Source organism: Eucyclogobius newberryi, unplaced genomic scaffold (assembly GCF_026437365.1).
Source record: "Eucyclogobius newberryi isolate DKJ021-1_F unplaced genomic scaffold, fEucNew1.0.hap1 SCAF_13, whole genome shotgun sequence".
NCBI classification, from domain to species: Eukaryota; Metazoa; Chordata; class Actinopteri; order Gobiiformes; family Gobiidae; genus Eucyclogobius; species Eucyclogobius newberryi.
In genome coordinates, this window is record NW_027315757.1 from 26104882 (window position 1) to 26132169 (window position 27288).

At 42.4% G+C, this 27288-nt stretch overlaps 1 protein-coding gene across 2 annotated transcripts in view; it reads right to left on the reverse strand.

Moving 5' to 3' along the window:
• Positions 1 to 228: 228 nt before the first annotated feature.
• olfm2a (olfactomedin 2a) overlaps positions 229 to 27288 on the reverse strand; it is a 56425-nt gene continuing 29365 nt past the window's right edge. The window contains exons 2-6 of one of the 2 annotated variants that reach the window (XM_072443131.1): positions 11330 to 11479; positions 6814 to 6969; positions 5273 to 5492; positions 4662 to 4768; positions 229 to 1303 (exon numbers count right to left, since the gene is read on the reverse strand). In XM_072443131.1, the coding sequence (XP_072299232.1) occupies positions 629 to 1303; positions 4662 to 4768; positions 5273 to 5492; positions 6814 to 6969; positions 11330 to 11479 (1308 nt within the window). In that variant the 3' untranslated portion in view covers positions 229 to 628. The remainder of the gene's footprint in view (positions 1304 to 4661; positions 4769 to 5272; positions 5493 to 6813; positions 6970 to 11329; positions 11480 to 27288) is intronic. The other variant, XM_072443132.1, reaches the window with a different exon arrangement.

The following is a 27288-nucleotide window of genomic DNA, read 5'->3' on the forward strand; positions in this document are numbered from 1 at the left end:
TATTGTTTCAGGCTCGTAAAACAAACTTGATCAATACTTTGTCAGTGTAGAAACTGTTTTGCTAGTCTTCCCAGATTGTCGATATTAAATGCTTCCCGTGATGGAAAGTCTTACCAGTTTTCAGTATCCACAACAAAGCAAACAGAGATGACAATTTGTATGACTTTTTTCCGGTTAGCATTTCTAAGGAGGTAAGAAAAGTCACAATAAAAAACATTTCACGTGTTTCATGTGTCTTTAATAAGCCCATTTTGGAAGTTTTTACACGTTTTCAGTATAAACCACATTTTAAGACTTCTCCAGGCAGTGATTTTGTACTACCAAAACCACAGCGGGGGTCCAACCGAAACGCAAACAAAGAAATACCAAGAATATATGGTAAAGACTGATATTTATTTTCTCACCACAGATAAAAAGAAGAACCATGCGGACTCATCACAGAAAGTAAAGCAAAAACAGTCCATGTCTTTGATCGTATCAGATTGCGGATGATAATAACACTCTATCCAGTTTTATAAAAATCCGAGAATATGTCCCCACACACCTACCCCATAGACTTTACACTCCAATCATTGAGTCCCGCCCGAACAATGATCACAGTATTTGTATAAGTAATTTGGTGTTCGCCTCAGTCCCCAGAAGTCTTGATAACTTGGAACAGTGTAACGTTGTAGAGCACTTGATGTCCGTTATTCCAAGTGTACAACACTCGCTCTCTGGGATTGTAGTCCATCATAGAAATGTGTGAATACTGATTGTGAAAGGGGATATCCGTGTACTCGTAAGTGGACGTGTTGGTGTAATAGGCAAAGTAGATTTTGGCCCCGGCAAGATGGGAGTTGGTGACATAAAGCGTGCCGCAAATCATGAACGACTCTCCGGCACTTCTTTTGGGGAAACCGGTGTCCCACGTCTGCAGAACCTCCAGACTTTGGGGCTCCATGCGGCTGATGATGATGTTCCCCGCGTTTGGGATCGTTGTGTACACAGCCCATAGTCCGTTCTCATCCGCCATTAGATCGATGTCTGAAGAGCCGCCCCACGAGTACGGAAAAGTGTTGTTGTAGCCAGCGCCGCTAAGACTTCTCTGGATCAGCACGCTGCGGGAGCGAAAGTGGTATTTGATGATGATGTTGCTCTGGTATTTGTTGTAGTACAGGGAGCCGTTGAAGACCACATGACCAGTGCCGGCCCAGGGGTGCGGCAAGAGATGCTGCACGAAATTTTGCCCCTTTATAAAGTCGTTCATGGTGCGGTACTCCAGCACGCGGCGCCCTTTGAAGTAGCCGTCCATATACCAGACCTGCAGAAACAATACAATCATCAAATTAAACACATAAATAACTGAAGTAAGGTACACAAACAATGGCGCCCTGGATGAATTGTGATTATTTTCTCAGAGGGATAAAGGTTTTTGAGAGGCGATTGAGACAGCTATATGATGGAGGGTACAAAGAATGCATTTATATAAAGAGGGGTTCTAATTGGTATAAAAGTTGCGGTTTTGGCCAATGGTGGAATATTTGCCAGAATCTAGTAGCTTAGAACAATGGTTATGAATGTGGGACTCTGGGGGACACTGTCCATTTTTAAAAAACTGAAACAGTATGTTTCAGTGAAATTGTGTCAGATAACATAATAAATTACTCAAATTTATACAAAAAAGTATAATTTACAACTTGGAATTATTAGACGTCCATTTCATTTCACTGTGGGGTCCCGAGTTGGTTGTACTTATTTTGGGGGGTCTCGGCCTGAAAACTTTGGGAACCCCTTGTTTAAGACAAAATGCCAACAAATATGAGATTTTACTAAATTTGACCGAGATGCAGCCAAAGTGATGCCACTTGAGAACAAAATGGAGGATAATTACAGATTAACTAGGTTTTTGGGCAAAAACACAACATGTAATTGCTTTGTCTGAGTCATAAAACTTATTTCAGCTCATAGCATGTTTTGAACTGTCTCTATAGTCCAGATAATGATTTTCTAGATTTTTAAATATTGAAATAACATTTGTTGATTATTACTTCAATAAACAATTAGTTGAGGTGAATTGATTAACTTGTTGCACTCCGAAATAATCTATATGCGCTGCAATCTTTCATCATCTCTAAAAAACAATTTACACAAACAAAGTACAAAGTTCTAACAGAGCTAAAAAACAAACTTTAAATGTCCAAATGAACTAGACACTATCATACTACTGTATCTATACACTACACTTTTGGCTTTACACGTTTGATTTTGTTAAGTGTCAATTAATATCAGGTTTTAGCAGAGCAAAGTTCAAATTGAAGTAACAAAACATCCCAACAATAGTTCAGCCTTTGTGATCGACCACAGCTGGACTACGCTCGTGACGATAGTGATAGTGTTATTTCGCCGCGAGCAATGCCTGCAGCAGAAAGCAGATTGTGTATGCTACAGTGTGTGCCATTGAGCTGTGCCAAATGCCTCTCCGTGTGTGCAGCACTATTGATCTCAGCCGAATGTGGGAGTGAAGACATTGCATGAGCTTTGCAGTCAACCACCGCCTGTGCTCTCTGGCCTTTACAGTCCACAGTTACAGAAAATCAATCCATTTAGCAGCTCTATCTTTTTCCTCAAGCACTCTCAGCGGATTGCTCCTCTGACATAGGCCTCGCTCCTCCTGCATTTCCCTCAGTGCAACGCTCAGGCACAGTTCAGCTCCGATTGATTCAATTAAACCGCACTTGGCAAAGATATTTATTTTGTGCTTAACATATCAAGCAGGGCATTACTGAAGCCTAATTCACATTGAACTAATATTTCCACTTATCCGTTTTGCCACGTCGACAAATACAAGTGTAAAAAAATTAAGGCGGTGTGTAAATTATGCCGTATTTTATTTAATTCACATTAAATCATAAAACATTTAAAGTAGAGATGTTATTTCAGTTCAAACAATACTGTAAAGCAATAAACTTGAATGTAAAAAGCTTTTATATGTGGTTATTTATGTTAACATATTACCTTTTCATTCAGAAAGTTTGATTTTCTAAAGTTGGTCACATACTAGAGACACTATTAGACTTGAGATCATTTTTGGGGGGGTTCTCCTCTGGGCCCTGTGTCTGTGTCCTGTAGCTGCAGGCGACTCTCCTCCTGGTGCAGACTGCCGCTCCTCTGATGGTGCATCCTCAGCTGGTTCATCTGTACTCAGTCGCATGTATTTTAGCGTATACGTGCGTGTGCTTCTGTTTACATGATGTTTGGTTGTGTGGCTCAGGTGGTTATGGAGTTAGGGTGGTTGGGTGGCATGTGCGCATGTTTTTATTGTAAAAACACTTTATTTGTTGTAATAGAATCGCTTTGTCTTGTTTTGGACAACATACTGTCTATTTTTCACACCGTCCCAAATGTTTAGGAATACGCTTTTTTTTTACAGATATTCCACTCTAGGCGTTTTCACACTGTAAGAGCTGCCCTGAAGTGTGTGAAATATAGTGCAAAGACGGGGGAGATTATGAGGCATTAGGCATTGTTTCTCCTCTGGCTCACAAATGAGTCCCCTGTGCTGAACTCTGTAGTGGGAATTTGGCCAAGCTCCATTTGGAGGACATTGAGACAAAGTGGTTTTCTTATGCTTCTTAGCATCCTCAAGGATTTAATGTTTCCCCAAATATAATTAAATCATGATTTGTGTCGTTGATGATAACAACTTTGCTGATGCATCATGGGATAAATGCTATAATTGATTGATGTCACAAGCCTAAATTAAGGCATAAATATCAAGGCATTCAATCAATAGTTTTATATGACCTTTTCTGTCATGTAGTGTTTATTGTGTATGATTTAGAATTATTTTTTCTAGTGCTGCATAATATTGCAAATTAATCATCATAAAAAATTTGACTTGTCGAACAAGCCTCGAGCAGAGTGTACAGTTGTTGTACAGTTGGTTTTGATCTGATTTGGTCCTCATGTTGTACAATGTTAACTGCTGAATTAGCTGTAAACATCTTTAGTGGTCCCAGTACACGGACCTGGTTTAATCCTGGCATAGTCTTGGTTTAGCTCATGTTTGTCCTGATTCAGTTGTACTTGTGGTTTGGTTCTGGCTTTGTTGTCGTATTACTTTGATGTGCTCCACGTTTAATCCTTGTTTTGTCCTTGTTTATTCACACTTAAGTCTCATTTCCGTCTCCGTTGAACTTGGCTCAACGTCTCTATAAATTCCTCGTCTGTGAAAAACCATATGTCATCTTTAATCAGGAGGACCCTCCACTAAATCATGTGCCTGTGGACCATCTCTCAGCACACTTCTTGGTAATTACTTCAGTGATTTAGAGAACTTTAGCCCAACAGCTCTTCATTTGCCTGTTTGATAATAAAGTGATTAATCAGAGTGGATGGGCGGTGGCAGAGGGAGACGGGGATGAGCGAGCAAAACGGGTTCCATCCATCATTGACTCAGTTTTGCATTCCCACCTCAAATCTGCTGCTGCCTGTGCAGGAGGCTTCAGTCAGGCACGGCACTCCGTCTGCATCATAAGCAACATGACAGCCGTGCAATGAGGACGTTTTTCACCTGAGTAGATGGCGGAGTTGGACTGCTCTGCGCAATGACTATTTTGTTGTGAGACGTGGTGCCAACAAAAATGTGTAAAAATGGTTGAAACTGGCACAAGACTTACTCTGTTGTCTGAGCTGGGGATCATGGTGTCCGTCATCCAGGAGCCAAACCTTGACCCCGACGCTCGCACCGTGATGGGATTACTGACTCCGGTGAGCTTCCCGCAACCTGCAGGTCAAGCGCAACAACGGTGACATTTCATTTATCGATTACGTGCCCACAGACTGCCAACGATTTGTCATATATCCACACGCAAGACAAAACATTGTACACTTAACTTAACTTTCTGTGTAGCATTCTGTGTACTGGACCTTGACCTTGAGTTGAAGTATTACATATTTGATGGGCAATAATACTGGAATATTCCAACAGTAGCTTCCTACATGCTTTCAGTCTGACCGGAAAGTTCACTTACTTTCCTCAAGACTCTCAGCTTTATTAAAACTCCCTATCAAAGTATATATCTGTCTATTTACACTTAAGCAGAAATAGCTTTTGGCACACGTCCTCCTACATATATCAGGAAGATTGGCTCTGACTTCATTCACACATGCACCGCATGTGTGGAGAATGTGTGGCTTATATTTTCATTTCCGTAAGAGGAACTAGTCCGGGTGGCTTAGTGCTCAGAGAGAAATGGTCCTGAATGGTTATGACAGCAGCACACCGTACCTAGCTTCTGCATGCATGAGTGCAGCCTGGTTTCCAACAGCAGAACTCTGTGCTGCAGTTCTTCATAATCGTAGGCGCCCATCTCTTCCTGGATGGCCATCAGCACCAGAGACAAATTCCTCACTTCTTCTCTGAGTTTCAGGATCATTTTGGCATCGGTTTTGTACTGTTCCAACACGGGCAGCAGTGGGAGCACTTGAGTCACCTTGTCTTTCAACTCCTAGAGGACACAAAATGTAAAGGTCAACAGCAGGTCTGCATATGAAGAAGACAACATTTACTTTCTTAATAACTTTCTCTTTTTTTAAAACTCTTCTCGACTCTTAAACCCAGGAGTCCACTTTGATCGTATAACTTGTTTTATTGACTGTTTCGGTGCATTTTGCAGTCCCAAGATTATAGTGAATTTTGTTTGCAAAGGTTTGTTAGTTCGATATGCTCAAAGTGAACACCATGACTCCATCATCTTATGGATAAAAGAGAAAAGGCCACTTCATTCTAAAGTTCAGTGCAGGCAATGGCGCCCAGGGTCTGCTTAGAAGACACATGGCTCACTGGGAAAATAGGTGTATCAATAAAGCGTGCCGGCCACAGCGGGGGCGGTTTCCTCCTTGTTAGGGTTTATCGTAAATCTGGTGATGGAGCTGCTCTCAGCCTTATGGCCCCGCATCATAAATCTCATTTTCCCCTTTTCAAGCCACAAAAATTTGGTCTCGTTAATCTCCCATGCGCCGCCATCGGCAACTTTGAGCTCCGTGCATTCATCAGCCAACCTGCGCTGGTCCAGTCCCACTATTGTAAAAGTAGACGCCTTTAATATGGAGTCTTATTGGATCGCAGAGATTTGCATTCAAACTATAAGTAATACAATATGCATAATTTAGACAGCTAAGACAGATGCATTCACTAAGTTCATAAGCACCTTTATTGCGTTTACAGGCAATAGAATTACTTTGATGTAATATACAGAAGCAAGTCACAGTCAGTCATATCTGTGCCGAAGTGCCAGCAATGAAGAACTTTCACCATTTATCACAGCCCTTTTAATCAAACTGTTTAATGTGCAATCTAATATCTATAAGAGATGTATGCTGAGTGCTGGACAGTCCCTGACAAGGAGACAAAAAGCCACACTGATAATGGCAGTGGAGCCTGAGCTTGTAGAAAGATAAGAAGTAAATGCACTGAACGCTTTTATGCAGCGCTGAACAACACAATGTTAAGTCCAAGAGAGAAGACAGGATGTAAAGACCAGCTGTTTAATAATTCAGTAACGTGTGAATTTGTTAAAATTTCTGCTGTTTCTGGCTCAATGACTCAGAAAGAGTTAGAATTGAATTGAAATGTAGCAGTGCTTATGCAGGAGTCTGCCGAGAGTCGTCCAGAGTTTTATTGTCTATGAGGAGGAAAGGAGATTGCGATCCATCTGCCAGAGTTTGCGCGTGCACTCACAATGAAGCGCCGCGTACATTCACTGCTAACCAATAACACACACATTTGTACACACGGCACTGTGCTGGAGGTGACAGGCAGCCAATTACCTGAAAGCCCTTAGGATTGAGGCTGCGCGGGTTATCAGAGGCCACCTTCAGCTTCCCGTCCACTACTTTCATCAGACTCTCGGTGTTCCTTACATACTGGAGGTCTCTGTATGTCCGTAGATCCAGCACCTCCATTGACTGGCTGATGTTTTGGACCTGTTCGACACACAGTAATGGAGAGGGAGCTAAAAATCATTGTTTTAACCATTGTAGATACACCTCAAACACTCTGTCACAGTGGTTAGGTTTGCACACCAGTGATCAAATACACAAAAATACGAGAGCACAAAATCGTGTTTTGCTTCGTCAAACCCTACAAACAGATTCACAAATACTGTATAATGTATGGACTCTGCTCCTTAACAATTAATTGAATATGGGTAACTTCGGTTGAGTTATAGGCCAATTAATATAGAAGAATTAAAAGACTAAGTACTTTTGTTTCAACGCTTTTGTCGAGTAACCAATCATATCCCTATTTCACCACAGGTATCGAATATCTATGGAATGAAAGCATAGAGAACAAGAGAACAAGAACTACTTTATTCAAATCTGACTTGAAACCGCTCAACATTTAGTTTCCTCCAGGGCGGTGACAGTTGGACAGTAATTATGCCCAAGTTAATATTTACAACATGCAAATGAAGTCAGTTTTATGAAGTATGTTGGGATGCGAGAGAGCTCACTTTGCCCTTAAGTAAATATTTATTCCGCTGTTAATTTTTGGTAAGTATGTTGCTTGCTCATTGCTCCACAGCCCACTCTGTTGCTGCGTAACAGGCCTACTGTTCCTTCCGCCCCCTCATCGCCTGCACCAAGTTCCTCCTGACAGAGACACACCACATAGGGCAGGTGGTCTTATAGGTTTGGGTTTGACCGTCTGCCCGTTTAAAGGGATGAGCCGCGTCCCCAGTTCATTCAAAATAAAATTTGTATTTGAGAAACGTTCTTGATTGGAACTGAACAAAAACACGACGAGCAAGTGGCATGTTTCTGAGGTCATGGTTTGGCATGAAGTTCGTTTCGCACCATTTGCCTGTGAGCGCTCTGACGGCCCCCTCAGTTACTTTGCGTTCAGCCTACTGTTCCTCCTCCCGACTCGTCTCCCACGACGCAGACGCCGACCAGGGAACGTTTGATCTCTGTAAACATTTTGCTTCAAGTATTAAGTCGTATGGCACGACCAGCCGATAGGTGTTGTTGGAAGTGAGGGTGTATGTAACCAGAGGCATTCAACAAACACAAAACCCCATTCAGGCATTGAACGTTCTCCGAATTATCATATGAAAGCACAAATCTGGAGTAAATACTGTGGTAAACTAAATGCATTCTAAGGGTATGTTTGCAATAGCATGAACCTCAAGGATCACAGCAAAATAGGAACGAGGATTGTCAAGATTATTCGTTAATTGTGATAATTCAAGTCACAATAATTTATAGTACTTTGTATATTTGGCTGTTTTTGTCACATTTACTTGATTTTGTCATTCAAAAAGTTACATTTCATAAAACTGGTCACAAACTTGAGGAATACAAAGACAATGGAAAATGTCTCTTGTTTGGTCATGTTCTCAGTAATCATGAATAATAGTTGAATCTTGATGTTTTTTCTCACAATAATCCTAACACTAAAATGTGATAGTGACATCCCTGGAACTAAACCCATTCTAGATCAGAGAAAAAAATAATTTAAAAATCAGGACAACAACAGGACCTAATTTGTTTTACATCAGGACTAAACTGGGCTCAAAACTGGACCAAACCAGGACCTAAAAACTAGCACTCAGGCCTGATCAAGCTTGCATTTATGATGATACAGCATCCACTGAATGTCAGGCCTTCACTCATTCCTAACTAGTTCAGGGGTAAATGCCCCATCAAACAGACCCTCATTCATTCATACTGTGGTCTAGTAGTTGTTCCTTCCCTTGTGCCTGGGTTAATGTGCCTTTGTCAGCTGAGCTCTCTGATATTTCCACTATTTCCCAAAACAAATCTAAACCAAATGGGATCAATGAGGGCTTAAACAATGACTAAATGTGAGGATATTTCCATCAACTGATAAAATTACCGAAAAATGAACAGAAGGGAAAAGTGCCAAGCTCCAAATGAAACAGTTTCTATTCAATGTATGATTTTTTACACCTTGTGAATCTGCTGGGATGATCTCTCTGTCATACAATCTCCTTAACAATTAGATTACAAATAAGAAACCAACGGATGCCTAACCTGTGGCAGCTCTTTTTTTCCCCATTTTGTAGTCTCTCACAGGTTAAAAGATAGAGCACTCTTTCTAATTTGGCTGAAGCGGCGCACTTTTGTCCTTCAGGCGCTGCTCGGTCGCATTTTATTTGTCTGTGCAGAAAGCTCTCAGCGGTGGCTAGTTTACATTCTTTGAACATTGTGGCTTTGTCATTGTTAGCATACCCTTGGCTCTCTGTTTCCGAGGTAGAGCATCAGTCTTTTCCAGCGCTTTAAGCCTTATTACAGTGGGTTCATTTGAGGTTGTCCCGACAGAGACGGCATCGCACATTCACTTGAGCGTGACTCAAGTAGCTGACCACAGGAGTTCTCATTAGACCGGACTAAATGGAAGCACTTGCTCTGCATCTTATGGGCGGTTTTAGAGAGCAAGAGACGCTAATAGAAGGAATAATGAATGCAAAAAGATCACAACTTCGCCCCAACAATTTTGCCATCCACTTATAAAAGTAAAAGGGCAGTAATGTTTCAGCATTATTGCATTAAGCTTTTAGAAGGGTTATCTTTACCGTTGCAAACTTTTGAATGTTTTTGCGACTAAAAGTATCCTCGTTCAATAATAATCAAGTGAGCTGATCCGTGCTGGTGTTTTAACCAGAATCGTGAATTCAAATGCGGTTGAAAAAACATACTTTTGTCTACTGTCTGCTGTGTTTGACGTTACAAAAACAGGGTAAAATAGAAAAGTTGGCTTCCTCCTGCCAAGTGCTGATCCCATGCCCTTAAGTCTGATACTCAAATACGAGATTTCTAAACTGGATAAATGTGTTTTTGGTGTGGCACGACGTAATAAGGAAGTGAAACAGACATTACTGAGGGAGTAAATCTGTTTTATGGATTTTAGCGTCTCATTGATTTATCTCTGTCCTGAAGGATCTGCTGGATTTTAATTTACCATAGCCCTCACATTCAAGCCTTCTCTCAAAGCTCACCCTTTTTCTGAATCCTTATTAGAGACACTTTCCATTTTAGTTTTGAAATATAATCTGTTATTTTCGTATGGCTTGGCTTGCTTTATGTGTATTCATGTTAGACCAGAGCACGGGAGGAAATTACATTAGCATACACATTACAGTAGGCTAGCTCTAATTAAGATAAACTATGTTTCCATGTTTCCAATTACTACAAATATACATGCAACTGTATTTCCTTTTGAATCAGGAGAGAGGGAGAGAGAGAGAGAGAGAGAGAGAGAGAGAGAGAGAGAGGGAGAGAGAGAGAGAATATACATATCTATATGAAATGTATTATTATTTTAATAATAATATGCTATTTTGGTGTTATTGTCAGATAGTGATTGATTCATTCTGTTTATGCTCAAACAGACATACTTTTCCCTGCTCCTCCTATTGGTCAGCCTCTGTAATGCTCTGAGAGATAAATGCATTGTAGATTAAGATTAATTGCAAAACACAATTTAAATGAACGCAATTATAGAATCAGCATTTTTTCCCACCACCAACAACAGCAACAACATATTCGGCATAAAAACTGCTAACCCTGTACTTTGGGCATTCGTTTATTAGTTTGTCGGTCAATTGTCCTGGTTGTGATTAAAATGTGATCTTTGAATAGGATTTTAGGATTACTAAAATATAAATTACAAACATAACCGCAATCTCAATACTGTACCTGTCACTGCACTGTACGATACATGATGACTTTTTGGCTTTATCACCAAAGTACCGCGTTTCCACAAAGGAGGAACTCATGAAACTGCGGAGAACTGTCGTCTTACCCGGAGATCGCCACGTTATCCCGTCGCAATACTGACCTAACCTAATACTGATGTGCAATTCTGTCATATGTGCAATTACTGTGAAATGCATGTGCAATCTATGTGCTGTCGTGACACATGTTCATGTGCAATTACTGTCGGGATCACATGCCATGGTATTTATTTATTTGTCTATGGGAGTTTTTATATTTATTTATAGGAGATCTTCTACTGAAAGTGTTTTTCAGACTTCCTATAAGTGATCTGTTCTTCTGTATCTACCTCTGTATCTACCTGCGTTGCACCAATGAAATTTCCCCATGTGGGACAATAAAGGAATATCTTATCTTATCTTATCTTAACATTTATCAAGTATTTATCAAGTTTTGGCCAAAAGTACAACACATATTCAAGCGTTGGACTTCTGCAAGTAATATTTGTTGCTGTTTGCGAGGCAGTCGAGTGTTAATGACATGCAGGGTTCAAGTGAGTGCATGTGAGAGCGTCGTGTCTCGTGGTGCGATGGGCAGTTGTCACCTTCTCCATGAGCTGCCGGAGCTGTCTGCTGCGTGGGTCTCTGTTACACATGTTCTGAGCCGGAGCCAACACGGTGCAGATACACTTCCCATCTGCGTCCTGCGCCGAGCTGTAGATCTGCCAGCCCTCCTCGGGACTGGGGTACAGGCCCTGCAACCGAACACACGGACACGTTTCAATCAGGAGAGTCTCAAAAAGGGACAAATCAGTTAGAGTTGAATGAATAATGGAACGTTTGCGCTTGGATGATGCCCGGTTCTGTGCTGAGGATGTCGCACAAAAGAAAATGTTAATGTTCATTCATAATTTTCTTTCATTGTTGAATATGTTGCCGGTCTTCTGAGCAGCTTTACGGCGTCAAATGAAAAAGTAATAGCTACACTGTCTGCAGTATACATGTGTTCGCGGTGACGTCATGCAGCCGGGACTTCCCCATAGCGGCCATTTTAAAAGGGGCACGCGATATATAAAAAACAACACGACTGCATCCTTTTCTGCGACATAATGAGCTATGAATACTTTGATTCTTTAGATGATAACGGCAAACTAAGGTACACGACAAAGCTATCATTTCTTGGTCTGACAACAGAACAATGTCCTAACAGAACAATGACCTTACAGAACAATGACCTTACAGAACAATGACCTAACAGAACGCAGGTTTTTGGCATTTTGGCCTCATATTTCCTGGAGTAGTATTTCTCTGTCCTATGTAGTAGACGCGCTGTTGTGACCATGGTTGTGCCCCTTTCAAAATGGCGGACTCGGTTGCCACTGCACAAGTTCCCGGATGTGCGAACGCATGTATCGTGGTTTGAGCAAAACTACCTGAAGCAAAACAAAAATGGCGGTGCTGTACTTCGGCCGGAAAATAGGGATTAGTTTGTTTTTATGAATGAAAAAGAGGACTGCTTTTGTGAACACTGGATTTAACACACATTTTGATTGTTCTGCTTCTTCTGCTGTCGTGACGCTTCGACCAATCAGCATGAAGTATTTTTGTTTATGTCCCGACGGCTTTTGGCGAGTGCCTTCCAAGATTGATTCATGTGAAGAACTCAATTCAGAGTGAAAAACAGATCAATATGCCATGAGACAGGTTAGGAAAGAAGGCCATAACAAAGAAATGGATGACACCAACTGAACCGACTGGACTGACATTATAACTGACATTCAAAAAACGGGATACATTATATTCAGAATGGATCTTTTTGACAGACTTTGTACTAAATGGGACCTTTATGCTGGACGTGTTATGTTAATTTACTTGTGTTTTTTGTTTGTTTGTCGATTTGTTTTTGCGCTCTCTCCGTGTTGTGTTCTATCTTCAGTATTTTATGTGGTTAAAATTCAAAAAAGTCAAGATCTATTAAATAAACGGCAAGAAAAAAAAAAGAAAATAAAATCCTTGCTGTCTTTTCCAGATTTATTTTTTATAGCACAATTTGTACACAGCGTAACACAATAAAAATATGTTAAAATGACAAAACAAACACTTAAAAACGTAAATAATGACTTTAAAATAAATGAAAGAGATACAATGATGGGGGACAATTAATTTGAGGGAGGTATGTTTCACACTGTCAGCACGTATCAACAGTAAAGAGCGTTTTTCCCGTTTCAAACATTTCTAAACTAATCCATCTACGTAACACTTATGAGAGTGGTAGATGGGAAAACGACTCTCTTCTTCAATATCTTGATTAAACCAGCCCATTCTGTCACCATTCGTTAGTCGCAGTCATATTTTCAATACTGCGCACACACTCCCTCTTTTGGCCTTGTCAAAAGTTACTCCTTCCTAAATTGAATTAAGAAGTATTGATTTATCCAAAGTCATTTGCAGCGGAACATTAGACGAGGACGTGTGGACAGTAATAAAATGCTGAAGAGGTATCTACTCTAGATTTGGTTCATACGGATTATTCATTTATGGTTTGAAACACATTTTCTATCAACTAAAAACCCTACAATCTCACAAAGAATACATAGATTTAAGCTCCGTTTTGGCTTTAAAAATGATCAAGGATTTGTTCTGCAACTACAACAATACATTGTACGAACAAACTAACAGATTGATGGAAAAGTGCAATGTAAAGTACTGTAAGTATAATTTTTAGGTATTTGTAATTAACTTCATAATTTACGAATGTTTACTTTTTGCTTTACTACATCTGAGAGCAAGTATCTGTACTTTCCCTACATTTTTGAACAAGACGGAAAAGCAGAATTTTTTTTTTCTCACATATTTTTGAGGTTTTTGGCATCCAGTTTTTGAGTTCAAATCCTGGGCCTCGACTTTCAACAAAATATATAAATACAAGTTTTAGTTTTTTTAATCTGAAATCGATTCAGTTGCGTCTGATGAACACACATTGGTACAATCTTTTTTTTTATCAAGACAACTACATTTGGAAAATTGATTTCTGTGAAAAACGTTTACATTTTACTCGTTAAGTACATTTTCAAAACAGGTACTTCAAAACTCTGTCAGTACATTTGTATATGCTACATTTACTAGTATTAGTATAGAGTAGAGTATTTATAGAGAGCATTTTTTGCCACTATACTTATAATGGTAGTTAAGTAACTGTCCACTTCATCCCAAAAATATAGATAAAAAGAGTGTTGCTGCAGAGTGTAACAATCTTTGGTACATTTTCTTGAAAAAAAGAGGGAAGCTGAGAGAATCCAAGCGAGCGTCGTGCGGACAGAGAACATAATACGTTTGGACGGCGAGAGGAAATGGAGCCGTTTGGAATCGATAATGCTGCACGATACGAGTGAGGGCGGGGCAGACCTGATTGGTGAATAAATGTCTCTCTCCAGCTAATCCAATCCAAAGTAATTTCTGTATTGGAGACGCGCTCACACACGCGTAACCGAGCTAGAACACGCTCAATCTCACTGCTTTAAAAAACGACAAACAAACAAACAAACAAACAAACAAACACTTAGCTTAATGCAATGAGGAGAAGAATGCCCTTTTTAGTGATGACTTTAAAGACCTCTCTGCATAAGTGGGTGGGATGAGAGGATGCCGCGCTCTCTCTCGGCTCCGGTTCAGGCCGATCTCATTTAAAGGTCTTAAGGGAGGAGAAGACGGTGCGATTGGAGTTTAAACTAGTAGCTATGGCCACCCCCGCCCCTAAAATAAAAAGGCTTCCAGTCTGAATATGTGAATAACTAGGCGTGTCACGATAAGATGGAGTCAGATTTATTGCTACAGAAAATATCACGATAAACGAATAATATTGAAAGTACTTCCTGACTCAATAATCTTGAATCTTGTCAATCCCTTGTAAACCTTTTTCTAAATGTATATAATATCATAAAAAAGGTATCTTATTCTGTATGAGTTACTTATTTGACCCTCTGCAGCTACAATATCATCGTATTACGGTACTAAACAACAACAAATTCTCCACATATGATAAATATTGAGCCTGTATAAATATTGTTCCAGCCAACATTTATTGAACAAGTTGGAATAGTAATTATTGTGACAGGCCTACAAATACATGTTTTTTGTGTGGCTATACAAAGCTAATTTATACATTTTTGTCGTTGTGTCTTTTAGAAATATAGCTGCTTGACATTAAGAGTACAATATTTTTTTCCATTCCATTGTTTTCATTGCTGTGATCTCATTTGAAACAATAATGTCTTCTTCAAGTCCTATTTCATTATTCCCAGTATTTTAGCCTCACTTCAGGCATACGGGCTTCTGTGTCAGCGTCTTTCGTGTCATTATTCGACTCTATAAAGCAATTGAGATGCCTGTTTGGTGGAGAGACGGGGAGAAGTCTGTGGAGGCCAAAGATGAAGGCAGCGACGAGACAAAGGAGGCAGCCTTGCAGTCGGATCTTGCTTTGAAGATTTTGTTGCGCTATTCTCATGCTGTCTGCTCACCTGATGAAGACCTGTTCTATATTAAACTTTACTGCCAATGTTTACATGCAGCATATTGGTACACAGGTATTCATATCACCTTTTTGTGTTTGATGTCGCTGAAATATATTTTAGCACTGTCAGTTGAGGGTTTTTTTCCTTTTTCTTTTACTGTCATAGTCTCAAAATGCAATGGATACATTTAACACACAGCATATTCCTCTTTTATCACACCATATATTTGAAATAATTGCAGTTTTGTTGTATGATGTCTACACCAAAGATTTGCAACCTTTGAGGCCAAAGTTAAATAATGTTGAGCCTGTCACAATAATACATTTTAATATATATGGTATTGAAAAAAATATACAGAAATAATTGTATGCCATTGATTATATATCAAGTTTGTTGCACTTCAGATCAGGTCTCAACATTTTTGTCTTACAGACCCACTGAAACAGGAAACCACTTTCCTCACTCTCTGTGGAACAAAACACAGAGAGTTTTTAAATTAAATCATTTTATGCCTTTTAATGATTTTTAAAGCACTGGCCGATGCACTTGTTTTATATAATTGTATCTCATATTGTGAGTGTAAATGTGTTTTTAAGTATCGGTTAATTTAGTAGACACACACACAAACCGGCGTTTCCGTGTCCGATCACCGGCTCCATCACGAGCGGCACGCACCGCCACGAGCGGCGCCGCTTCTCCTCCGCTGCACCGGCGTTTCCACGCCCGAACACCGGCTCCGCGCTCCCGCACCCGCCGCCCTGGAGGTCCGTACCTGGGCGAAGGTGTGGCCCCAGCCCGCCACAGGAGCAGACACGGAGAGCGGGGCACCGGCTCCACCCGGAGAAAAGCAGCCCCATACAACCAAGGTACAGCCCCGTTTCTCTGCTTTCCCCGCTCCACAGACGGGGGCGATCTGGTCACAAAACTGGACTCAAATGCGTCTTGATTGGGCTAGAGCAACGCCGGCGTCTGGTATGTGGACTGCCGCTTCTGTCCCAATGTCTTTGTTTTGTTAGTCGTTTCCATTGTTTTGTTTTGTTCCCGCGTCTCTGTGTTGTCTTCTGTCTACATCCCTGTTCCTTAACTTCATCGGACATTACTGCACCGTCCATCGCTCATCTCCTCCCTCACTCCTGGACTATCTACTGCCCTAGCCGCCAGCTAACAGCTGGCTTAACACCTGCGGAGGTCCGTCATGGTATCGCGGGGCCTCCCTGCCGTGCAGACAAGGTCTGGGGCAACCAACGCCACTCACTCCACCAGCTTCAACACCCGGTCCACTGCTGCTTTTTCACAACTCTCTGCCCACCAGCTTCTAGTTAACCAGCCTCTAGCCACCGCCAACATTCTAACTGGATTACTCTCATCTGCTGCTACGTTCCATCTCCTCCTCGGACTATCACTCCCACGCCTCCAGGCCACCGCTCCACCAACTTCTCGCCTACTCACCTACACCGCTGCTGACCTTCACCTCCTCAACCATAACCACCGTCTCCCAGCTGCTGCTGCCTCTGCAGCTAGCTCAGCTGGGATCCTTTGCCGGCCCCGCTACATCCACAGGGGCTCTGGTCTCTCCCATAACCAACACTCCAACGACGGCTCACCTATCCCCTCACTCTGGACTAGTTTTCGCCCCCCTGTCACCCCCACCTGCCGCACTGCCAACCTCAGCAACCTCCGCCCCCCCACCCCTGCGCCCCCATCCATCTCCGTGCCCCCATCCATCTCCCTTGCACTGCTGAACTGCCGCTCCCTCGCCAACAAATCACCTGTTATATCTGAACTGCTACTGGACAATAACATTGATCTGCTTCTCCTCTGTGAAACATGGCAACAGCCCCTGGACTTCTATGCTCTCAACCAAGCCACTCCCTCCAACTACACTTACACTGCCAAACCCCGCCTCTCCGGGCGTGGGGGAGGTCTTGCTGTTATTCATAAAAAATCTACATCCATCACTGAACTGAACCTCAACCTTCCATCCATCTCATCATTTGAATACCTCGCCTTCTCCCTCCCCAACTCTATCACCGCTATCCTGATCTATCGTCCCCCAAAGCCCCACCCCTCTTTCCTCACTGAATTGTCTGAACTCCTCACCATCGCATCCTCTCTCTCTCTGCCCGCCTCCTACTCACTGGTGACTTCAACATCCACATTGACTGCCCCAACGCCCCACTGACATCCGACTTCCTCTCTCTCCTGGACTGCTTCCATCTCACCCAACATATTGACTTCCCCACCCATACCAAAGGCCACACTCTGGACTTAGTCTGTTCCTCTCTCCTACCCATATCTAAGCCCCACCCCCTCCCCTTCCCACTCTCTGATCATCTCTGCATCCTTTTCTCCGCCCCCCTACCCTCGCCCCACAACCCCAAAAAACGCACCATCACCTACCGCAATATCAAGTCAGTCAACCCCCTCACGCTCTCCCAGCTCATATCCTCTGCTTTCCCCCCTGACTCCCCCCCCTCTTCCCCCGACGACTATGCTGTCATGCTCAACACCACCCTCTCCGACTCCCTTGACTCCCTAGCCCCCTGGAAAACCTCCTCCGTCTCATACATCAACCCCGCCCCCTGGTACACCCCTGAACTCCGCACCATGAAGCAGACTGGCCGCCAACTCGAACGACTCCTCAAAAGAACCCGCCTCACCGTCCACGCCGAAGCTTTCAAATTACACATCTCCTCCTACCGTGACGCTCTCCAAGCCGCCAAATCTGCCCACCTCTCCACCCTCATCAACAGCTCCCACCGGAGCCCTCGCACCCTGTTCTCCACCGTCAACAAGCTGCTCCAGCCACCGGACATCACTCCACCCTCCTCCCCTGACCTCTGCAACTCTTTCCTCCTTGCCTTCAATGACAAAATTTCCAAAATCAACAGCTCCATGACTGCCGTCTCCATTAACTCCATCACCACCCCCACCCCTGCCCCCCCTCCTCTCCCTGACCACCCACCCTTCCCTCCCCTCACCACCTTCTCCTCTGTTAACTCCTCTCATATCATAGACCTCATCACCGCTTCCAAAACCACCACCTTCTCTCTCGACCCCCTCCCAACGACTCTAACCAAGGCCTGCCTCCCTGCTCTCATCCCCCATCTCACCACCCTCTTCAACCAGTCTTTATCCCTCGGCCATGTTCCTTCCATCTACAAACTGGCCTCCATCACCCCCATCCTCAAAAAACCCACCCTAGACTCCGCCAACCTCTCCAACTACCGCCCCATCTCCAACCTGCCGTTCCTCTCAAAAACGCTGGAACGCATCGTCGCCGCCCAACTTCACACCCACCTCCAGTCAAACAACCTCTATGAACCCCTCCAATCTGGCTTCCGCCCACTTCACAGCACTGAAACAGCCCTGGTCAAAGTACTCAACGATCTCCTCACCTCTGCAGACTCCGGGGCCCTCAACATCCTGTTACTACTAGACCTCAGCGCAGCCTTTGACACTATAAACCATTCCATCCTCCTACAAAGGCTGCGCCAACTGGGTGTTGAGGGCTCTGCACTTGACTGGCTCACATCCTACCTCACCAACAGGCAAGAGTTCATTTCCCTCTCCGGTCACTCATCCACCCTCTCCCCAGTAACGCAGGGGGTCCCCCAGGGCTCAGTCCTCGGCCCCCTCCTCTTCATCTGCTACATCTTCCCCCTTGGTCACATCCTCCGCCAACTCAACCTGGACTTTCACTGCTACGCTGACGACACCCAGATATACCTCACCACCAAATCCACCCAAAACCCTCCCCTCAGCCACATCGAAACCTGCATCTCTACAATAAAATCATGGCTCACTCTCAACTTCCTCAAACTGAACAGTGACAAAACAGAGCTCCTCCTCATTGGCACCAAATCCACTCTCAATAAAACTGGTCCCTTTTCACTCAGCATCGACACCTCGACCATCACCCCCTCTACCCTGGTACGCAATCTCGGTGTCATCATGGACCCCACCCTCTCCTTCACTCCCCATGTCAGCCACATTGTCAAGACCTCATACTTCCACCTCCGCCGCATCGCCAAAATCCGACACTGCCTCACCCTCCCCGCTGCTGAATCCCTCATCCATGCCTTCATCTCCTCCCGCCTTGACTACTGCAACTCCCTCCTCACTGGCATCTCCTCCCATTCCCTCCATAGACTCCAAATGGTCCAAAACTCCGCTGCCCGCCTCCTCACCCACACCCGGTCCCGTGATCACATCACTCCCGTTCTCCGCTCTCTCCACTGGCTCCCCATCAAGCAGCGCATAAACTTTAAAATACTCCTCCTCACCTTCAAAGCTCTTCACCACCTTGCCCCCCCCTACCTGTCTGACCTCCTCATCCCCCACCGCCCCACCCGAGCTCTCCGATCCTCCTCCTCTCTCACCCTGACTGCACCAACATCCCGACTCAAAACATTCTCCCGAACAGCACCCCGACTCTGGAACTCCCTCCCCCAACCTGTCCGCCACTCTCCCTCACTCACAACATTCATATCCCGCCTAAAAACATACCTCTTCACCCAAGCCTATGACCTCCCCTACCCCTAGCCTCCTCTACCCCATTGCCTACACTTCTACCCCCTGTTACATCCCCATCTTTTTCTCTCTACTTTTTCTGTCTTGTTCATTTTATCTGTATATTAATGTGTTCTGTACGTGTTGTCCCCCCTGTCTGTAAATACCCCCCCCTTTTTTATTATGTTCAGCGTCTTTGGGTCACTGAAAAGCGCTATATAAATAAAAGTTATTATTATTATTATTATTAAAGTTGTATTTGTGTTTTAATATCCTGAGTTTGTTTGTTGTTGTGTTTTAACCATGAAAAAGAGAACTTTTCTCATTGGGTTTTCCCTGTATGAATGAATAAAATGAAAATGAAAATGAATTTAATCGACACAACAGCCCTAAAGCAGGATTAAGGAAATCTTATCCTTGTGAAGAAAAATAAAACAAAATCCAACACTATTACAAAAAGAAAGTACCCACAATAAATATTGAGCCTCAAAAGTGATTGTTCCAACTATCCTTTAGTGAACAATAAGTCAATATAGTAATTATGGTATCACATTTTCATCATGCTAAAAGAACTTGAAATTCAGTCTCATATTATAAATTCAATAATCAAACCTATAATATTTTATAACACTTTCACACTTTCGTTTTGAATCGGGCGTGTTGGCAGAGTAAGACACATGCACCAGATTGTCCATCATTTCACAATTAGACATTAGTCACTGTCAGTGGTCATTTGGCATAGTGTTTTATCTCCCGGAAACAATAAAAAGTCTGGTGATTACTGAGTGTGTGACATTCACTTTGTAGTCTCATGGGCCACATCCAGTGCAATAAGCTCCTACAGCCACCTGCCTTCACTATAATGTAATCTATATGTGGGGGGGGATCTGCCTACGCTCGGCAAATTCCCTGTAGGTTGAGCGCTTTCTGTGAAAATTGATGTATAAGGGTCCATCCATTTGCCATATTGCTTTTTTCCTTCCAAGACATCACCGTTATTGGAGTCGCACTGATTTGAAGATAGGCTACATACCGGGCTGCAATATGCTACTCATTCAGAATTCTATAAGGGCAATATCGAAACCTTTTATGCTGTGCATTTCTTTTGCTCATTTACCAAGTGGAGATGGTTGCGCCGGCCTTTCTTCTTCTCATTAATGTTTCATGGATACTGTGCTGAAATTAACAGCGTATTTGAATCAGTTCCAGCTTTATTACCACCCACCTGCACATTCGGCTCCACCATTCACAATTTTTGGGCCGTTCAGAAATCAGGGGTGAAACGATTGTGCTCTTTTTGCAGGAAAATCCCTGTCTAAGAACTTTAATCAACCCTTCTCTTCCGGTGCGCAGCTGAACAGAAGTCAAACACTGCCTTTATGTAAATATAATGACACCCTTACTCTCCATGGGTCATTGACACTGGTTAATTTAACATTGCATTCACGCAGAGTAAACATGCTTGCATCAACTCATTAAAAAGAGAAAAAACAACAACAACAACAACTGTGAGTATAATATTAGCAGTATACGCAGACATGAAAGGAATACATTTGCACATTGCACAAGGGCAGGTATCAGCGGCGAAACCAAGGCTTTTTTTAAGGTATTTTGCGTGTTAAATATGGAAAGCAGCATTCAAACTTTTATATATTTATTTTTATTTATGGGTAGATTATTTGTCTCTCTGTCCCAAACTACCACCACGTTTACCAATTAGAAGTGAAGGACGAAACGGTCATTTTAAGTGGCAGGTTTGAAACCGAAACTGTCGCGGCCGCTCTGCAGAAGCCCATTAGAGAATAGGAGAGCAGCGATGGAAACAACAGGAAAACCGCAAGGGGTAGATGCAGTTACACTCAAGAAAAGTACAACATTTAGTCTGTGCCTCCCCTCCTCTGAACAGGTGACTTTTCTGTGTCCAAAACAATCACAAAATCACTAGTTAAGTTGTCATTGTGTGTAACTAACTCAATTTAAAGCGTCCTATGCATCTTGAAGAACTGTTGCACTTTAAGGATAAGTTATAAAAGAATTAGGCTTAAGTCTAAAGCCTGCAATATATAGTTCTATTTCAATATGTGTTTTCGAACTGACTAAATGTAAGACATAAGTATTAACACCAACGTACAATTTAGCCTACATTTAGCATTGGCTTGAGTGAAATCCTTTTAAGCTACATGAGATTTTGATGTGCTTTTTACGTGACATTGCTCATTCTTCCTGACAAATCACCAAAGCTCGTGTGTCCCAAAGTTAACCTCCATAACCTCCAGTGCTCCCGACAGACAAAGGTAAAGTTTCAGTGAGGGAAGGCTTGTGGTTTGGCCGACAGAAGTGAAAGATGGCTCTCATTTCCTCTGGCTTTGTTGAATGCCGACTTTGTGCACAGTTACAATTTTAAAAACCCAACCACAAGCGAAATCCCTGCTGAGCGAGGGATACTGACAAAAAAACACATCTTTTAATCCCCCAAATTAGAGCTGACACTACACAATTAAGAGGCAATTGAAAAGTTCAAAAATGTTTCATGTCATTGAACAAATTTAACACTTTGTCATTTTTAATAATTACCGAGCGTCAGAGAGATTGTCCTATGTCCAATTATGCATTAAAGGTGCTTAAATCAGAGCAGAGATGTACCGGATGTGCTTCTGCTGGCGATTCATTAAACTGAGCCGGAGTGAGACGCCCGTAAAGCCACACTCAAATGAGATCGTAAATCTGTAGCGCAGTACTTTATGGGCATGACAGAAAGTCTATTATAACTTTCATAAGGAGCATGCACAGAGGCCAGGGGCAGCAGCACAGACATGGACTTTAGCCAATGTGCAAAAGGGGGATTCACACTATATCTAAAAAAGAGCTGCACAGATTATACAGGAGGAGTGTTCAGATAAGAGCTGTGAAAAGTCTGGAATAAAACTTGCCCAAATGTTCATCTTGTATGACATCGTTGGGTCATAAAAGTCACCCCAGAGGCGCTGTTATGCGAACATAAATATGTATTGGATTCATTTTCACTGAGTAAACAGTTCAGCATAATTTGTTTTGCACCGTGGCAGAGCTTGAGTTTGTACTTAGCAGTCGCATGTCCTACTTGTGTAACTGTTGTGTGTAACTCTTTGGATACTTAAGAGTCTTAAATGCATAGAATCCAAGGATAAACACATGTATAAGAAATCCAAGCTAATCATTCTTTAAATGGCTCAAAAAAGTTGATAACTGAGATAAAGCAGGAATTGCATCAAAAGGACAAAGGAAACATGGTGCTCTTCCACCATAATTCTGTTCTGGAGATGGAAGTACTCAGTTTCACATTCACTTTGACAAGTAAAAGTTTTGAAGCACCTGTTTAAAAATGTACTTTTGGAGTAAAAAAGTGAAAGCATTTTGATTTCCCCCCCAAAAGTGTCAGGAGTAGGAATCGCAATTGAAAAAAGCTGATTTTGTTTAGCTGAAACAACTGAAATGATTTCCAATTTTTTTCTGGCTGTTTCTATTTAGTTTATTTTGGTTTGCTCAGAGTTGGAACACTAACTTAAACCATGAAAATATCCAAATTATCCACAATCAAATTTAGCACTGTGCTTTCCACCACTGTGCTCTACTTGTAATTTGTGCTCCTCAACTTCAAAGCTGAGTTGTATAGCCCATTTTATCTTGTAACTATTTCTTACTTGTTCCCAACTTTTTTTATTTTTTAAACTTAGGCTGCGTGCTTGGCTCCCTTGCACTTTCCCCGTCTCGCACACTATTTTTAACATCCTCGTTCTGCTGCTCGGAGCAAAAATTGTTGTGCCTTCAAGACATGAGCTACAGTTATTCGTATATGGCCTACAGACACGCACACGCACACGCACACGCACACGCGCACACGCACACGCACACGCACACACACACAAACACACAAACACACAAACACACAAACACACAAACACACACACACAAACAAACACACAAACACACAAACACACACACACACACACAAACACACACACACGCACACGCACACACACAAACAAACAAACACACAAACACACACAAACAAACACACAAACACACACACACACACAAACACGCACACACGCACAAACAAACAAACACACACACACACACACACACACAAACAAACACACAAACACACACAAACAAACACACACACACACTCGCTCTCGTCTAATAAATGATGTGTCCATTGGCCAGCTGTTGGGCTTTCGAATGTAACCCAGCCAGGACTCCAGATGAGGCCTCTCCTGCACCCAAGGAAAAGCGATTACAACAATGAGCGCGGCGTGTTTGCCAGTTAATAATATGACTCATAAACTCATCTCGCTGCTCCCCCTGCTGCCTCTTCTTTCCTCCCTGCGGCCTCGAGCTCCCTCCCTAGCTCCTACTCCCCTTCTCCTTCCCTCCCTCCCTCCCTCCCGCTCCATCCATTTATCTTGGCTCTCCTTCGTTCTCTACCGCAACTTGCTCCTGCGTTTGACTAACAGCGGGACGGGGGCCGAGGTACCGGCTCTTTACAGGGGTCGATCTAAAACTTTTAAAGCTTCTGGTGCACGGTGCTGTCACTGTGCCCGCTGCCCGCCCTGTAAGAGAGGGAAACGTTTGCCAACGCATACAGCTGGTTGACTGAGAGCAGGAGGAGGTCTATTAGCATTAAGTAATTACAAGAGATACAAGAAAGCATTTATCCATCAAGACGAGCCTTGTTTTTTACTTGAATCTGGATCATAATACAGTTGTTCTGATCGTTCTGATTGTTCTGACGCTTTGACAATAGTTTACAAAGGTGTTTTGGTCTGGAGTCGTGTCCTGTCAGCGTGATTTCTAATGAGCGTGATGTACAGACAGATTAGTCAATCAGGGAGACGCATGGCCCGCTCGTTTCTTAAACAAGAGGCGATTTGCGAATGAAAAAGCAGAGAAAATAACACAGAGTACTGAGAAACGGAGCGGATTTCTGCAGAAACAACAAGCGAGAAAGCTTTGAACTCTTATGCATCTGAGGTAATTGAAGTTATGTGTTTTGTTTTGAATGTTACAAGAATATTTGAGAGGAAATGTCTTTGTATAGTGAGTTTCTGACGCTCTTTATGGTCCGATTCCATACTCTTTTGCTTTTGAACAGAATGTAGAAGAGACAGGGCTAGCCAAGCGACTGATGACATAGATTATAGCATATTTTTCCTTTGAAGTTGATGTCTTAGATTCTGGAACAGTGATCTGAGCTTGTTGCACGCAGACTAGACTAAGATGGTCATCAAGTTGTCCAAAGACCACTGGTGAAAGGGCAATGGCGACATTTCAAAGATTGCTGTTATTTAATATAATTTTCATCACAAATACATATTAATACGTTTTCCTAAATTGTTCAACTGTCATCATCACCACAGACAATTGATTCTTAGATGGACTGTTCTCAAATCCTATCCCCAAATCCTATTTATTGGATAGGTACCAGTTTGTTAATGTAAACCAGAGCTCCTCACCTTGCTCTAAAGTAACATACGGTGTGCCTCAGGGGTCAGTACTCGGCCCAATTCAGTTTACTCTTTACATGCTGCCGTTAGGTAACATTATCAGAAATCATGGCATTAACTTCCACTGCTATGCAGATGACACTCAGCTGTATTTATCAATGAAACCGGATCAGACCGATGAAGTAGACAGACTTAGTGCTTGTGTGAAGGATATAAAAGCCTGGATGACACTTAATTATCTGCTTCTAAACCCTGAAAAAAGTGTAGTCTCAGGTTCTACTGTAATAAACCTTGATGTCTTATTTGATCAGGAGCTCTCATTCAAAGTGATGTTTTACGGCTATAAATCAAGCCTGAAAAATATTCTATTTCCATCTCAATATAGCTAAAATCAGAAAATCTTGCCTTAAAGCGATGCTGAAAAACATATCCATGCATTTGTAACGACTAGATTAGACTACTGTGACTTCCTGCTCGCAGCGTGTCCTAAAAGCTCCATAAAACTTTCAACTGGTTCAAAATGTAGCAGCAAGATTACTGGCTTCCTGTCGAGTTTAGAATCACATTTGAAATCCTACTCCTGGTTTACAAAGCCATAAATGACATGGCACTATATATGCAAAGATGCTATAGTTCTATATCATCCAAACATCCCCAAGGAGGTTTCGTAGTTTTTCCTGGCCGAGAAGGAGGGTCTAAGGACAGGGGAGCTTGGGACATTCATTTTGTCTAAGTACACGGGATGCTGGGACATTGCCAAGTCCCTATGAACATTATTTAATCAGTTTTTTCACTGTCGCCCCTCGAGGCAACTGCTGTTGTGATTTTGGGCGTTGTGAATTGATTTGTGTGTTTTTGTTCATCATTTGGGATCATCTACAGAGATCTATACAAACTAGTTTTGCATAAATCCTTCCCAGATTGTGTTGATGTGACAGGCAGAGGTGCCACATCTTTACAAGACAAGACCGAGGCTTTTATGCCTTTTGGTCGCTGTCACGGTGCCTGATGCCCCGGTAGAAAAAACATTTGGCAAACCACTCTCTGGCTGTTAGTCTGGGAGAAGAAGTGCTCTATTAAGGCTGGCACTTAGCGGGGAAGGGAGGTGAGAGCTGCGAGAAAACAGTGCATAAACTGTTAACTCCCTGCTAGGTCTTCATTAGAAAAAAAAATATGGATTACACAAGTCTGTTTCCAAACCTCTCGGAGGAGCAAAGCGATACATCCCAGTTGACTTATTTCGGACTAATCAACAATGTCTAATGATCGCTTTTGTGGCACTCGAGGATCAATGCTGTTTGTTTACACCTTTAATTAGGTTCTTTACAAAAGCGTTAATATGACAAATGCTAAACAAGATTACAAGATTGACTTTCAAACACCGTTCGCTGCGCCACATTGTCCTGCCAGTTGAGGACGCCTGTCAATGTTTCAGATACCTCAAATAAATTAAGAGGAACGGGTTGTAAATGTGAAAGTAAGTGCTCAAATAAAAGCCTCAGCTAGCGTGGTTTAGTCTTTAATCTATTGCCCAAAATCAATTTTTACAATGGGCTTTATGGGATTGAATAGTGGATGTGATAAAGTTTACAATGCGGCGGACAGACGGTGGCTGGGTGCAGCGAGGTGACCCCAATCATTTTCGGGGCCGTGTTGGTCTATGGCGTCTTCAGATGTGGCAATATTTTCTCTTGCTTCGTAGCTCTCTTAAGTCACACACCAAAGTGACGGCGCCGCCCGCTCTGTCCTTCAGTACAGGGCATTTCACTCACGCTTTGTCATTTCTTATTATTTTACACAGTGGTGACTTTTTTTGTGCTGCAGTAAAGGTTAGACCAGGAATGTCACAATATTCATGATTATTGAGACTGTGCCTAGACAACAGTGACATGTTTAATTTTCTTTCATTCCTTTTGTCTAACATGTTGCTATTCCTCAGGTTTGTGACCAGCTTTACAAAACTGAACTTACTGAAAGCAAAGTAAAAGTTAAATATAACAAAAAAAGCCAGATAAATATATCATTTACATTTAGGTCTATTTTTTGGACTATAAA